Source organism: Arvicanthis niloticus, chromosome 22, assembly GCF_011762505.2.
Source record: "Arvicanthis niloticus isolate mArvNil1 chromosome 22, mArvNil1.pat.X, whole genome shotgun sequence".
Taxonomy (NCBI): Eukaryota; Metazoa; Chordata; class Mammalia; order Rodentia; family Muridae; genus Arvicanthis; species Arvicanthis niloticus.
Genome location: NC_133429.1, coordinates 23,797,567 through 23,813,761, shown reverse-complemented (window position 1 = coordinate 23,813,761; position 16,195 = coordinate 23,797,567). Strand labels below are relative to the sequence as shown.

The window sequence follows — 16,195 nt, the reverse complement described above, 5'->3', positions numbered from 1 at the left end:
AGTGTCTATCTCTTCATGATTAATTTAGCAAACAGTATTACAGCTTAAAAAACTCTGAGGATTCTTAATAATTAAGTTATTCTCAAATGATACTTATTAAATTATTCTCATGGTTTTTCATTGTATATTCCAGATAATCTACTTTGAAAATAAACTGTTGACTTAAAAATGCAAAATACAAACAAAAAAAAAAAAACAAACAAAAATGGCTGCCTAATGCAGCATGAACTCCTAACTAGGACAATTTACCAAGAAGGAATAAATTCACTTCATAGATACCAATATCATTGCTGGAGAAATTTTTGGAGGGGACCCAGAAACAATAACAATGTATTAAAGGAAATTTCTTGACTTTGATTTTTTTTTGCTATAGTTTTGTAAGAATGAAGAACACCATATGTTCAACTTACTTTCAGTACTTCAGAAAATCATAGTGGAGGTGTTCCTGATTGCTCTAATAGTAATTTAAAACCCAGATGTAGTAAAATAGTAACATTTCCTGTCAATTTAAGTCAGGGATTCTCAACCTATATGTTGAGACTTCTTTGGCATGGAATGACCCTATTACAGGGCTTGTCTAAGATGGTCAGGAAACAGATCTTTACATTAAAATTACTAACAGAAACAAGATTAGTAATGAAGTAAACTTTATGGTTACCATAATGTGAGAAACTGTATTAAAGGGTCTGAGGATTAGAATGGTTGAGAACCACTGTTCTAAGTGAACAGAAAATACAAGAGTTAACTTTTGAAAGCAATTCAAGGCAATATTTACATTATTCAAATACACATGTTATCTGTCTTATAATCTTACATTTGTAATTTTGACTGGCAGGTGTGTCTTTTGTTTTTGTTTGATTGTTTTAAGGTTTCTCAAGTCTGGTTAGTACAAGCCCCAGCCAGCTCCACCTTCTGATGGTCTATTACTGCCACCTTCTGCCAGGCACTTAAACAGCTTGCTACATAGGGAGGGAGGGATGTACAGATGCTCTGTTCTGTATCCAACTGACCAACCTCAGCCTTTTCATCTCTTTTTTCTGTTGTCCCTTCTCTCTGTGAGCCTGCCCTCCTTCCTGACCTCCAGAGAAGCAGGGAACAGTCTTCTACTGCTATACTATGTACACTTAAGCTCACTCTAAAGACAGAAAACATACATAAACTTATAGCACCTGTGTTCTCTTTTCAAGCTCTTGCTTTTCCATACATAATACAAATGCTCTTTGCCTTGCTTTTAAGAACAAGATGCTGAGCAGAAGCACTAAGATGTGCTTAAAAGAAATGCATCATCAAAGAAGGAGTCTGGTACTTATACATCAAAATGGCCATTGCCTGGCACACAAAAAATGTTCATTCAACAGACAGACTGGCATTCTGCCATTAACGTTATTTTGTCACCTCGCTTTTGTCCACCCTGATCTGGGTTCTCCTTTCCATTCAAAATAAAACATCGAGTTCTGTTGCTCTGAAAGATTTATTGGTGAGGCAGAAAGGAAAATTATTTACAGCGTTCCTGTGTGGAGTGTGAAAGCTACCTGCGTTTGTGAAGTCTGTTCATTTGGCGGGGTTCCTCCGGGAAAATATCATTACATTAATAGCATCCTTTCGTAAGAGATTTGGGTCATGCAGTAGAAAGCATCTTTCTCACTCACAAACTGGATGTATTATTTATCATTTTATCCTGCTCTAGTGTACACTGCACTGAATAATTCAGCATCTATTCATTAAGTGTCTCTTGCATGTCACTTTGAATATTGCCAGCTCATTTCTTACCTTCTTGTAATTCACTGCCATTTTCCAAAGGTTTTTCTAACTCTTTCTCCACTGTAGGAGCTATGCTTTTTGATGCTGGGATGTCTGGAGGAGCATGGAATCTATAGTATTCACCTAAACTCCCATGAGAAAAAAACGGTTAGCACGTGGATCATATCAATCAATGGAAATTCCACAAAAGTGTGATTTCTTACCAGATTTATAACACATCTCTTTTATTGCTCTTTTCTCTTCAATTTCTTCAGGGGTCTTTGTCCACAAACTAGAAGCATCTATAGGATATATTTTTTTTTAATTAAATTGACCCAAATCCAAATAATCTGAAAATTTATAAACCAGAAAGAAAAATCCCCCAATATTGTTTTTGTGTGTAGATTGTTCTTTAATGTTTGAAATAAAAAGTACAAACTCTTTTTTCAAAACGCCCCCTTATTTAGTATTTGAAAGAATCACTGAAGAGAAATGGTGTGTTTTATGCTCTAGATCCAGAAATGAGAAGCTGAAAGCACAGATGCACGGAGATGCGGTGTGGTGGAACATGTTGGTGGGAGAGAGTAGATGTATATGCCTGGCAAAAAGAACAGTGAAGATTTCTGTGCATTCCTAAGCACAGAAGTTGTGGCACTGAGTAGGCACAGAAAGATGCATTCCGGGACAGACACAAAGTAAATTTGTTTTTGCAGATGTTTATCTGAAGTTTATCTGTGCTGTGATGACATGGGAAAGGAAGGACCACAACACAGCACACGTGGATCCTAATCTAGTCCATACTTCTCTAAGTAATACCAGGGATGAAGTAGATGGCAAGGCTTTATAAATTTCAAGCTACTCTCTGGATCATTAAAATGCTGCCATAGCCTGACCAATACAGATGTGGATGCTCTCAGCCAACCGTAGGATTGAGCATGGGGACCCCCCCAATGGAGGAGTTGGGGGAAGGACTGAAGGAGATGAAGGGGTTTGCAACCCCATAGGAAGAACAACAATATCAACCAACCAGAACCTCCAGAGCTCCCAGGGACTAAACCACCAACCAGAGTATACATGGAGGAACTCAAGGCTCCGGTTGCATATGAAGGAGAGGATGGCCTTGTCAGGCATCAATGGGAGAGGAGGCCCTTGGTCTTGTGAAAGCTCAGTGGTCCAGCACAGGGGAATGCTGGGGCAGTGAAGCAGGATTGGGTGGGTGAATGGGGGAGCACCCCTGATAGAGGCAGGGGGATGGGATAGGGGGTTTGGAGAGAGAAACAGGAAACTGGGACCAATTAAAATGGGAAAAAATTGGAGGAATAAATGTTATGAGAAATAAATGTACATATGTCAGTGTCAGAGCAGTTGTCGCTTATGAGACAGTTTGTGTCTCTGTAAGTACAGGTACAAATGTAAATGTGAGATATGTCTCCTGATCACAATACAATAAAATCTCTCAGGCCAATATATAGATCTCTCAACAGAACATGGTCTAAATATATTGCATGTGAAACCTCCAATACTTCAGGAGTACGTAGAAAATACTGAGGGTTTTCACATGTGTACTGCAATCCGAGAAAGGGGGTACTCACCATTTGGTTCCTCTTCCTCCTCCTCCTCTTCTTCAAAGTTAGTTTTTAAAACTAATGGGTGATGAATAGGTCTTGATACGTTCTCCATGGGTTTCAGAGGTTCCTGATTCTGGGTTGGGGGTGGGCTTCCTTTCTGACTTTCTTTCTGTAAGGTGGTATCTACAGAGAAAACACAACACTTTAGTCTGTTCAACCATTATTACTAATTCATTCAGTGACCACGCATTCTTTGTTATTTTTTTTCATTGTTTGTTTTCTAAAAAATAGAAATGGTCCCATGTCTTCTGGATGTGATAGAACTCATAAACTCACAGTACTTGTGGTTGCCTGAATAAGACCTGTTCAAAATCAAGTCAGTCAGGATTCCAGTATAGAGAGGATAAGGATTCCCTAGGAACCTTGCTAACTGCGGAACTATTGATGGTTAATGATTTCTAAAAGGAAGGATGATTTTTCTTTATTAGTATGGGCCTTGGTATGTTGATCACACTCTAGTGGATGGCCACACACACATGAGTACATGGACAGTAGAAACTGGTCTTGATAAGTTATTTTAAAAATGAGTAGAAATGGGCTGGAGAGATGATGGCTCAGTGACTAAGAATGTTGACTGTTCTTCCAGAGGTCCTGAGTTCAAATTCCAGCAACCACATGGCAGCTCACAACCATCAGCTACAGTATACTCCTTAAAAAAATAATAGAATAATAATAAATAAAATAAAAATAAATAAAGTTTTAAAAACGTGAGTAGAAATACGAGAGATGGGGAGACAATCTGAGAGGAGCTCATAGTATTGGCTGATGAATATGATAGAGAAAGAGGGACTAACGACAGGAGGCAGCATTTTGAGAAACCACATTACTGGTCAGGGTTACAGTGTTGAAAGAGGCAAGTGTGGTTAAGGATAGCCACTCCTTCTGAGCCATCTGTAGAACTGCCCTTAATACTGCATGCACAGTAAAACAGGCTTTTTATAGTATTTATTTCCAACAGGCTTTTCCCATTATACAACTTATCTTAACCATCTCCGTTAATTTACAATGGTAATGATGATGGTGGTAATATTGAGTAATGGACGTGAAGCTGACACATTTTGGAAACAGCAACATGGCACAGATACTGTTGCTGTATCAGACAGATGAGACAACTGTGCCACAGCGAGTTGCCCAACATCACGTCGTCAAATGTGTGTGGCAGGCTGAGAATTTTAACCCAGTCTAAGATGTAGCCCGTGATCTTCATCTTTTGTTAATTTTACTTCCGAAGTCTATATCTGGCGCTTCTGGACCAACAATAGCTTATGAAAAGACACCTCCGAGCCAAGAACAGGGTAAGGAAAACCGGCATCTGAGATCAGCTCTGTCCTTAATCTCTTCTGCTATGAAAGCCCCAGATTTCCAGCATTCACTTAAATCCAGTCAAATTGCGATTCTTTTCCTAAAGCCAGTGGTGGAGTGCAGTTGGCTCCGGTCAGCCTTTGAGGACTGAATGTTAAATTTCATTGACTATGGGTATGTGATGTAAACTCCACACCAACCTGAAAAGAACCACAATCAACTCATACTTGGTAAATTCACTCAGAGCATAGATATGATCTACAATGGCAGATCAGCTGATGGGGAGTGACACCTCATCATGGAAGAGTACAGCTGGTGATATAGATAACATTCTGTAGCTCTACCTTACCTTCTTTTAATCGGCAGTCTAGTAGGTCTCAATTCAGCAAATGAAAGCTCAAAATATTTTTCTCTGCTCGTCTTTTTAAATATCTAAGCCTTATCTTGTCTTGGCCCAAAGGACATCATTGTGTATAGGCTACATGTGCTTTGTGTTAACTTATACATTATTAGCTGTGTCTCTTCATAATTTATAATATATCCATCTTGAATGTCTAAGTAGTTATATGTACTTAATCAAACAAAGGTAGGTATTTTTTTCATAAAGGTACATATGACAGTCTAATGATCTAAGGTAAAAAGATTTAAGATTCTAGTTCTGATAGACATAGCACTTGGTAGACTTTGCTACAAATATTATAGCAATTATCAAGCCTGCCAGGGATCAACTTATATCTTCTAGAGTATTCAATATTTCTAAAATGACTAGGTAATATATTAGCTCAATATTTTTAAAATTATTTTATTTATTTATATTCCAGTTGTTGTCCCCTCCCAGTCTCTCTCCCATAGTTCTTCTTGTTCCTCCTCCTCCTTGCCTTCGAGAGAATGCTTCTGCCCCCACCAAACCTCCCCCTTTCCTGAGTCTTCAAGTCTTACGAGGATTAAGGGCAATAGATATATTTTTAAAAGCCTTTGATAGTTGGTATGCTTGGTAAATAAAGGTTGGTATGCTTAAATCTTGGCCTCAGGTGTGATGGCATGAGGTGGTGGAACTTTTAAGAGAGGAGGACAATGAGAGGGAATAACATCATGAAACTGCCATTCTTGTGAATAGATTAATGCTCTCTCTTGCACAAGGGTCAGGTTTTCTGAGATTCATTGAGTTCCCATGAGTGGATTGTTTTAAACATGAGGCTGGCATCTTCCCTTGTGCTATTTGCACCTGTACATTTCCTTGTGCTTCTCTGCTATATTTCGATGTAGCTGAGAGACCTTCACAGGACATCTGTACTGTGTTGTTTAGACATGGGTCCACTAGATTTATAAGGCAGATCAACCTCTTTTCTTTATATTCTAAGCAGCCTCTGGTACTTTGTAACACCAAACAGACTAAAACAACAGTTTACATATTACCTAGACATTTAATTCTCTTTCTCGAGTATAGAACTGGGTCACAGCCAAGGAAAACATTACATGAAGGAGTTTTCAGCTTAACATGATTATATCCAAGATTTCCCAGGGTAGAATTGTTGAGAGGTAATATTATGGCATTGGTAAGTTTATAAACTAGATTCTCAGCGTCCTGGAGCTTTTACTTTATCAGTAAGCATTAGAAAATAAATAGTGCACATAGCAAACAAGTTCTACTGCATCTGAGAAAGTCATGGGGTGTAGCAAACAGGAAATAGAGAACAAGGAAGATTGGAGGCGTATATGGAGGAGGTGACGACATTTTAATTATGGCACTAATTAAAGGCAATATTTGATTTGGAGAAATAGCATAGTTTGTCATAAAGATGTTGAGGAAAGGGCACTTTATGAAAAACCCTGGAAGCAGGACTATACTTAGCTGCTCTAGGCAAGACAAGTAGGGAAACATACAGTTGAGGCAGGATGCGAAGTACTTGGGTGCCAGGGAACTAAACGGGTGCATGATCAAATAACTTCCTGAATTCAAACTCCTGTAGGATGCTGACCTCTCTGAATGAGTTGAAAAGATACTGGAGAATTCAGAGTAGAGGAGTAAAATTTTCTTGATCTAGAACTGTAGGTGCTGAGCTTTGAATAGACATGAATAGAGATAAAGCAATGAAATCAGGGGCTGCTGTGACAATATAGTTATGAGACAATAATAGGGGCTTGGCCCATGGGAATCCTGCACAGATGATGAGGAAGTCTGAATCTGATCTATCTGGATGTTAGAATTATGTTTCTGCATGGATTAGATCTGGGATAATGAGACAACATCCAGAGAGAGATTTAGATATACTGAGCAACGAACAAGGATGGGCTGACCATCCTGATGAGAGCAGCTATGGGCTGAGCAGTTTGAGAAAGTATAGATTAAAATCATAATGTCAGCAATAAGCATGTTAAGCGTGAAATGTTGGTTTGTCAGAAAAGTCAAGAGATAAAAAAGAAATTGAATCTAGATATCTAATAGCAGCGGAAAGGAAGAAGTCTAGATCTGGAGTGGTTATATAAACTTCAGAGACAACGATGCATGAATCACTGAAGCCACAGCTTGAGACTGGAGAGACAGCTCAGTGATTAATACCATGTCCTGCACAACTGTGAGGATGAGAGTTCAGATCCTAGCACCAATATGTCAAGCTGGAGTCCTGGGATGGCTTGGAACTCTAGCTCTGTAGGATCTGACATCTTCTTCTGGCCTCTACTTGCACACAGGTAGGTGCATTCTAACACACACATGGATTTACACTCACAAAGGCTTGCACAGAAATAAATAAATAAATAAATAAATAAATAAATAAATAAATAAGAAAAAGTAATGGGGACAAAAGTGGAGAGAGGGAAAAGATAATAAAGAAGGGTGACAATGATTAAGAATTATTATGTACCGGAGTGACAGTATAGACAAACCCATTGTTGTGTATAATTAACATGCAATAATAAACAATAAAAAATAAACTGTATGATATTATGAGACATGGGATAGAAAAATGGAGAGTCAATGACCGACTCCTTGAATACTACTCACGGGGAGTAACTGGCAAGGGCAAGTCACAGCAGATAAAGAATAAAGACAGTGTTGAGTGCTGCAAGCTGCTAAGGGATGATGTGAAGGGAGGAAGGGGTGCCACATGTGTCCACTTCTTCTAAGGCTGAAATTACACAAAGACTTAGATTTGACTTGTGCATTAAACAGTCTGCACATAGTGAGTAGAAGGGCCTAAGAAGCCTGGTTATCAGAAAAAGGAAGAAGAAGGAAGGGAGGAAGAGAGGGAGAGAGGAGGGAGGGAGAGAGGGAAGGAAGAAAAAAAGGAGAGGAGAGAGAGGATGGGAGAGTATAATCACATACTTTAAAAGCTACTGCAGTGGGAAGAAAACAACACAAACTGGCTACTTGTGAGAGAATAGACTGAGAATAAAACACTATTTAGTAACTAAGAAGATGAATGTATATTTTTTCCAGTGAAGGAATGACTTGGCAAGATTAAAATTGATGGCGTAGACATCACAAGAAGAATTACTGAGTTAGTGTTCATTTAGTTACCAAGTGGAAAGGTAGACTAGATAGAGAATGATAGTTTATTCTTGGAAATGTAAAGAGGAGACAAATACAGATGCTAGTTAGGTAGATGAAAATATATAGAATTTCTCTACTCATTCTATAAGATATTACAGTCATCATCTAGTAGGAGCAGATGTTGGAATATGGATGAAATTGAAGACAGAAGAAAAACATATACCAGAAGAATAGAGATGTACATGGGGCCCTATCCTAGAGCATGGACCCATTGAGGTCTGTGGTTAGAAACTCAAACCCCATCAGCATGGTCATTTGTGTACTACAGCCATGTACAGTTTGATGTATTCAGACACAAAAGAGGTGGGGAGTCACGTACCAATATTATGGCTGGAAGAATAATGTACTACAGTTAGTGAATGCTAACAGATTAGGAAGTGTCTGAAAAGCATTGGTTGCCAGGTAGACTCGTGAAGAGGATATTACAGGGATGATTGAGGAGTTGAAACATAGAGGGGCTAGGGTAATGATAGAGCACATATTTTCATACTGAAATTACCAAGAATTAATTAAGTGGTCCTAATGTGGTGACTATGAGCTAGAAGTTGGATGTTGCTGAAAACATTAAGAGGATATAAAAGAACATAAGCAAAAGCAAAAGACAATGACATGACACCAAGGAACAAAACCATACAAATGATAAACACCAGATTCATCGTGGATAGTGTTGGAGAGAAGTGTCAGAAGCAGTCTGAAATTGGCAGCAAGAACCAAGAAAAATCCCTCACCTCGCACCAGAGCTGGTGGTTTTTGAGACTTAGAGGAGAGAGAGTGTGGTGGGGACCACCAACAGTGAGGAGTTCTACAGGAGAGCTAGAGTTCTCAAAAGGAAGAACTTCTTACATAAAAGTATGAAGATGAGAGGACAATTCAGAGATGATGGAACTGTGTCGACCAAGGAGAAGAATACGGGAAAACCAAGGAAGGACAGGCAAGGACCACTTTAGAGGCTCTCATGCTGATTGACTTTAAAAGAAAAGCCAGAATGAGATTATCTCTATTCCAAATATAAAACATGCAAGTGAATGTATTGACCCTGTGCTGGATGGATAGTGATGTAAGCATGAGGAACTCTCTCCCTCTCTTTCAAAGGTCCAGGAAGATTTAAGGACACTGGGCATCATCAATCTACACATTCCTTTAGTATCTCATCATAAGCTATAAAATGCTTAGGAAAAGGGGTCAGACCCAGTGCGTAGAATATAGATGTGACCCTCTTGAAGGGAGGCTTACTCCAAGAGTCAGGCTGAGCCATAACTCCTGTTGAAAGAGTTGAGATGTTCAGAAAGGCCAGTTCTATTTACAACACATAAGAATCTGTCCAACAACACTACAGCACTTAGTCCAGAGCTTATTTTATCAGTGGGGTAACCAGTGATTATCATTCACACAGCCACCCTATCCATCTCTGCTCTGAAAAAAAGGAGTTTTATTTCCTGCTAGTCTTAAAAGAGCTAATGAAATCACCGGAACTTAACAACCAGATAAAAATAATGTACTGAGAATGTTTTCCATTGTATGAGAGTCATACTATTTATAAACTAAAAGGGCCAAGCTAACTAATTACAAAGCTTCAGGACTTCCAGTAAATTGTTTCTTAGTTTAACTTTTAATTTGTATGTCTAAGCAACCAATCTACCACACATTCATCTGTCTGTCTATCTATCTATCTGTCTATCTGTCTATCTGTCTATCTGTCTATCTGTCTGTCTATCTATCTATCTATCTATCTATCTATCTATCTATCTATCTATCTATCTATCTACCTTTTTATTTTTGCACCAGGCATTGCAGAGCAATGGTAAGAAAATCATTTTCCATCTCCAGATGTTTATAGTCTAGTGAAGAAGAGAAAAATAATAAAAGTATTGCATGTGCAATGTGTGTTATGAGGTCAAACATTTCCCAAAGTATGTAATAAAAGGGCATAAGTTTTAGCAATCCACCTACTGAGGTTATATGAAACTAATCTTTCAATTTCCAAAGGACTAATATCATATTCTGTTAATATCTAGGACTATTCCACCAGAGAAATATGGTGAGCATAACAAAATCAGGTTACTACAGCATCAGAAAAACCTCGAAGAGACCAATTTCTCCAACACAGCTCCAATAAATATGAGGTCTTTTGTGTTATGTGAAGAATCTATTCTTACTATGGAGTAGCATTTTGGTATCACAGCGGATAGCTGCTCTGCTAGAACTGATACACTTACCCCAGAGCATGTCTTTGCTCTCAGCACCTGTGAGAGAATTCTGCACTTCTCACCTTCTTGCATGCAAATGTGTCACCTCCGTGACCACACTATAATAATGTATTTATCTAGTTATTACCCATATACTCACTGCTACTTGGTGGCAAAAATAATCCATTGATATTTCGGGGTTTGCTGTGGTAAAAGATACAACTGATCTTCACACAACCCAGAGGTTGGGTTTCCCAGAAGCATGAGATGCTGCAGTTTTGCTAAGAAAAGGAAGTGGAGAGAAATACATTTAGGTATTCAATAAATGCATGCTGAGGCAATGTGACAAGAGCAGCTTTAATCACTGACTTAAGATGGTTGTGTTTCCTACATTTTGCCACTTCGAAGATTTGCTATTTAAAAAAAAAACAGTCTTTGTTTCCTACACATTTAGGTTGAGCAAAGTGAAAAACACTTAAAATTTTTGAAGGAGGAAGAACGACTAAAACAATTTCTCTATTTTGCTGTAAAGGTTTAATTCAACGATGGAGGAAGGAAGGTTGCTTTAAAGAAAATGATCAGTCATTTTACCTGCATTTCCATGTGTCTAAATCTGCAAAGTGGGTCTAAACATTTTCTCTCTCTCCATAATGAGCACACAGTGTCACTGCCAAGGGCTTCTTCACAGTGTCGGAATCGGCACTGGGAACCCTAAGAAACAAACAGTGCACAAGACACAATATATTAATGTTAGTGCTTAATAACAAAATGCTACCCAATTAAGGAATAAGGAGTCCATAAAATTGGAATCGTGAAAACATACACTGTCAATACGCATCTGTGAAGACTAAATTGTAGCAATTTTGTCTCTCCTTAGTGAGAAAGTGCTAAGGAAAGGTACACAAGTTACTCTCAAAATGTTGCCCTTCCCATCCAGTTAGCCCACAGAATTCATTAAGAGCAAAGATGTAAGAATAGACACTACCCTGATACAATAACAGGGAAAGTTTATTTTTCTTTCTGGGGAAATTTTGGCAACTATCTAAGAAGTACTAGCCAAGTTCTGCATGTGCAGACATTCTCTTCCAACCACTAAGAAGCACATTCTGTAGAGATGCTGCAAGCTGTGTTAATACTGAGGAATTAGAACCTCATTTGTGTGATACTGTGGAATTTGAAGTAATTATATCACACATAAATACATGTCTTATGTTCTTGACATATGAAGAGAACCAGTCGACTAAGTATATTTACACAGTGTGTTTATTTATATGTACCAACCAAAGTACATGTGGATTGTGTCAGTGGTCTGCTATTACTTGATTTTTGAATTATACATTCTTTTGTGTATAAATCCACAGTTGGAAGAACTGTAGACCACTGTCTTGTAGATGGGAGAACTAAAAAGAATAGCGACATTCCATTACATTGCTCCCTCTTTGACATATAAACTATGCCTTCTTCCTACTTCTTTCTTCACTTTCTTCTCCCTTCAAAGATGGAGTTCGTACTCTTAAAACATGGGACAATGAGCTGTGAGTTTGGATTCAGGCAAACTGGAATTTATCACCATGGCTTCACTACTTGTCTACAATCATTCATCTTCTGCTGATTTTTACACTTTAAAAAGGAAAATAATATCCTACCACAGGATATTGTAATAACCTGTGAGATGTAAGGTAAAATGGTTTCTAAATTCTATCTAATCCAATCTCATCCTATCTATCTATCTATCTATCTATCTATCTATCTATCTATCTATCTATCTATCTATAATCCTTAGGTATTATTATTCATCAATCATTTGGAGAAAAACAGAGAAAGAGACAAAACTCTGTGCTGTTCTGAAACAAAAAGTCTGTTATCTAACATCTCTTTGGAAAGGTAACATGACAAATGTGGGTTGAGTTCTCGTGACCAATGAGTTGGACTCCAGGTTTCTAGCAGAGCTGAAAGATGCTTAAGCGGACAGAGCATTTAGTAGTCTTTGTTTTTGTTTATTTTAGGTTCATTTGGGACATGAGCAACAAGAGAGTTCCTACATATTTGATTGTGTTGACATCCATTAATCCTTATTCAGTTTTCCTACTTTACGAACTTTATAATTTGGTTAATTTGTTTATATCACACTATATCCCTCTTTACATGGTATTTAATTACTTTCTGTTATTCAGACTTCTGATAGAAAAAATGCAATAAGTTTATTAATTTCAAATAAGAAAATAGATACTAAATGGTAGAGAGTAATCTGAATTCAACTATTGGATTATGTATGACTGAAATCACATTCATCAAAATAATACGCTATATTACAAATACCATTATAGAGTGAACAGAATTAAGAATTTGAAATGAATAATATATGCAAAAATGTTATATGAAAACTAACATGAAATTTACATATATATAAAATAAACATATCATAGTTTTAAATTAACCCAAATTTCCTCACATAAATTCAGAATATGAAAAATACTTAGGCTTTTTCATCAGAGTTAAGGTATCTTTTTATTGCTGTCTCTCCCTTCATTCAACTAAAAACCTTAAGCATGTGTACTGTAAGTTGTACAATATTTACCTTTATGCATGTGGAATTAACAAAGAAATAGCAGTCATTCCCAACTTCTGCCATTTTCAATCTCTTGCTGCTAATCCAATGATTGTTTTTTTTTTTTTATAAATATGTACAAATTGCAGGAACGCAAATATAAGAACTATCAGTGTGTAAGGGGGAAAACTTGTTCTTTTCCTCAGCCTTTCAGGCTATCAGAAGTATTCCTTTAAAACTGACCTCCTGTTGACAGTATATTACACAATAGATAATTCTTAAATAAATTTAAATTAGAAGATACCTTCTCTAGCTTTGCAGAAATGTTGAAAGTGGTTACTAGTAATCACACAAACTCAAACTTCCAGAATTTTCCCCATTATTACATAATCCATTGTTTGGTCATCATAACTGACCTCATATGGAACTGTAGGTTACGTCACCTAAGTGAATTATTTCCCTTATCTAATACATATCAAATATACTAAGCATTACTTGAAGATTTTACCCTGTGTTTTATCTTCTAGTGTTCTGATTAAAGAAATGTAACTTCAGGTTTTCAAAATTAAAATTGGGTAAGTGGTAAGTATTTTATATATGTGGCTTGGAAGTAAAACAAAGGTAAATACTATATATATATATATATATATATATATATATATATATATATATATATTCCAATGCAGATTTCAACACAGTAATAAACATACATTAAAATAAATAGGAGTACCTATCTATCCGGTGGCTTTATTGCATTTCCATCCATCCTGGAAAGAGAACTCGAGTTATCCAATAGCAAATGCTGTATTTCCACAGTGCTCGAAAACTTGTAGAATTTGTTGAAAACCATGCGAAGTCCTCTGATTTTCTGACAGAGACATTTCAATGAGCAGTCTTGAAAGTCTTCATCCTAGCATCCTAGATTTTATGGGTATCAGAACTTAGTGTAAATGAGGACTAGTCATTACAGGGCACCTGGAATTTTGAGACAACTGACCACAATGGATCAAAACATGGTTTGAAATTACGGCAAACTTTGATCGAGACACAGATTTCCACTTTAAGTAAAATGGTAAATTGCCATGAATTTTTTGAATCCATAGTATAGAGTATTAATCTTGGAATTAAAACTAAAGTTAGAAAAAGGTAGTTTGCTTATAACTAAAGGGATTGAGGCAGTAAAGGAGCAGATAAAGATTTGGCGGAGCACTTGAAAATGTTGTTAAATACATAAACAGCCTTGCCTTTTTGTTTGCCCTTCTTGTTAGCTCTGCAGCTGCGAAGTGCTCACCCTAACAGGCAAGTGGGAGAGACACGTCTAAGAAGGGAGGCTCATCCCATCTCCACCAGATGAATTCCCTGATTAAGGGTGAAGTTTTTCTAGACTGCTTTCCAATACTGTTATCAAGCTGACTTAAGTGATTTCACACAGGAAAAGATCTGAAAAGTGCTTTTACCGATTGACAACTGATGGCATGGCAAAATCAGCCCCCAAACACACACACACACACAAATGAAAAATAAAAAATAAAAAATAAAAAGTACGTTTCTTCATTGTGTAACTTTTGTTAGTCTAGAACACCCCCAAACCCTTCACTTTCCTCTTTTAGGTTCTTTCCTCTTCCAATCACTTCTTTTTATTTCCCACTCTCACCCCACTTCCTTCCTGTTGCAGATTTCATTTTAGTCTTCTACAGAAAGCTATGATTCTACTCGAGAGGATTTTTTTTTTTTTTTTTTTGACTCTCTGTAATGAAAAGTGACAAGAAATTTGTCCTCAAAAACAGACCCAGAAATTCTGTCTTGTGCTGGTCTAGATAGATTCACATGGAGTTTCTTCTTGGTATGTGTTAGATTAATAACACAACAGAGAAGAAAAAGAGTCTTTTTCAATGTATTATTCTGTAGTACTCCTCGAAGGACAGGGGTGGGGGTGGGGCTCTACCAGCTCTGTATGGGAATCAGGGGAAGCTAATGGCTGCCATCCATCAGAGTAGAGGCACAGTTTACATCTATAACCTGATCCTGTGATGTTTTCCTGCTGTGGACTCTTCTGTTTCTGTTGGAAGCCTTTTTCCAGGCATTTAAGAAACCAAAATATAGCTGTTGGTCCTTCCAGAGAGATGCTCAGAGCAGGTAGAATGTTTTTGGAAGATTATCTTTTCTCAGAAATGGCAGAATGTTGGATCTAGAATATTCTGTGGCAGTTTGGGAAATGACAGTTGAGAGCTTTAAAGGTCATTTAATTGTTTGAAACCCACAAGACATGCTGTTGCTTAGGATTCCTCTAGAGCCTCAAAGAAGGTACCAACATTTGAATTTAAAAATGCTAAAAAGTTTTTGGTTTCACTACAACAGAGCCAGAAACACACTGGTATTCTCTCCTTATACCAATCCCTTTGTTTTGTATAAAATTGTGTGTGTTTAGGTATTTTTCTTTCCCTCCCTGCCTCCCTCTGTCCCCACCTCCCTCCCTTCTGATTCAGTAATCACAAAAGTGTAAACTTGTTGTTAGGAACATTTTATTCTTTGAGAGTCCCCTTACATGTACATATTTCCAAGTGAGACAAGGTTATTTGATTTTTTTTCCCCCCAAGAGCTACGTAAGTAAAATGCTGGGCAGTAGAATACGTGCTGATTAAACATTTATAAAACTATTAATTGGAATTATAAAACAACAATAGAAACATAAATTGGCTTCTTCAATTACCTAAGATAGTAAGGTCAAAAATCTCCCTATGGTCTCAGGTTTCAATAAGATAGGTATACTACTAGAGTATATTTTTTATTCAAGCATCAATTTTATTATTTCCTTCTAATGTCCTTTTGGACAGTAAGTCAAATGAAGTTGTTTCAAGTCTTTTGTTGGATTCCCAAGACAAACTTGACAGAGCTTTTTGTTATTTCTATGTTTTCGAACTTCTTTAAATTTTACTCTCCATTGCAAAGGCTATCATGAAATAAATTATACACCCTGTGGTGATTAATTCAAACAGAAATCCAGTTTTCTTAATTGTAAGGTTTGTTTGTTTTAATATTTTTCCTGGGAATTCAGGTTTTCTGTCTGAACATTAGGAAATGTCTGAAAGTATTTTCTAAACTTCTCTGGGTTTTCAATCCCTTAAATTTGATAGAAAAGCAGGTAAGAGAATTTTAGTAGAAACGTGCTAAAATGCATCCTAAAGTGATTCATCACTTATAATTTAACATTATTTCCCGGAAACACCATCGTTACTAC

The 16,195-nt window shown here is 37.2% G+C and overlaps 1 protein-coding gene across 4 annotated transcripts in view; it reads right to left on the bottom strand.

Annotated features, from left to right (window-relative positions):
- Positions 1-16,195, bottom strand: part of C22H12orf50 (chromosome 22 C12orf50 homolog) — a 34,917-nt gene that overhangs the window by 16,240 nt on the left and 2,482 nt on the right. The window contains exons 1-6 of one of the 4 annotated variants that reach the window (XM_076920094.1): positions 13,688-13,875; positions 11,001-11,120; positions 10,570-10,690; positions 3,333-3,491; positions 1,965-2,042; positions 1,771-1,884 (exon numbers count right to left, since the gene is read on the bottom strand). In XM_076920094.1, coding sequence (XP_076776209.1) covers positions 1,771-1,884; positions 1,965-2,042; positions 3,333-3,491; positions 10,570-10,690; positions 11,001-11,012 — 484 coding nt within the window. In that variant the 5' untranslated portion in view covers positions 11,013-11,120; positions 13,688-13,875. Of the gene's footprint in view, positions 1-1,770; positions 1,885-1,964; positions 2,043-3,332; positions 3,492-10,569; positions 10,691-11,000; positions 11,121-12,987; positions 13,323-13,687; positions 13,876-16,195 lie in introns of those variants that run through there. The other 3 variants (XM_076920095.1, XM_076920093.1, XM_076920096.1) reach the window with 3 other exon arrangements.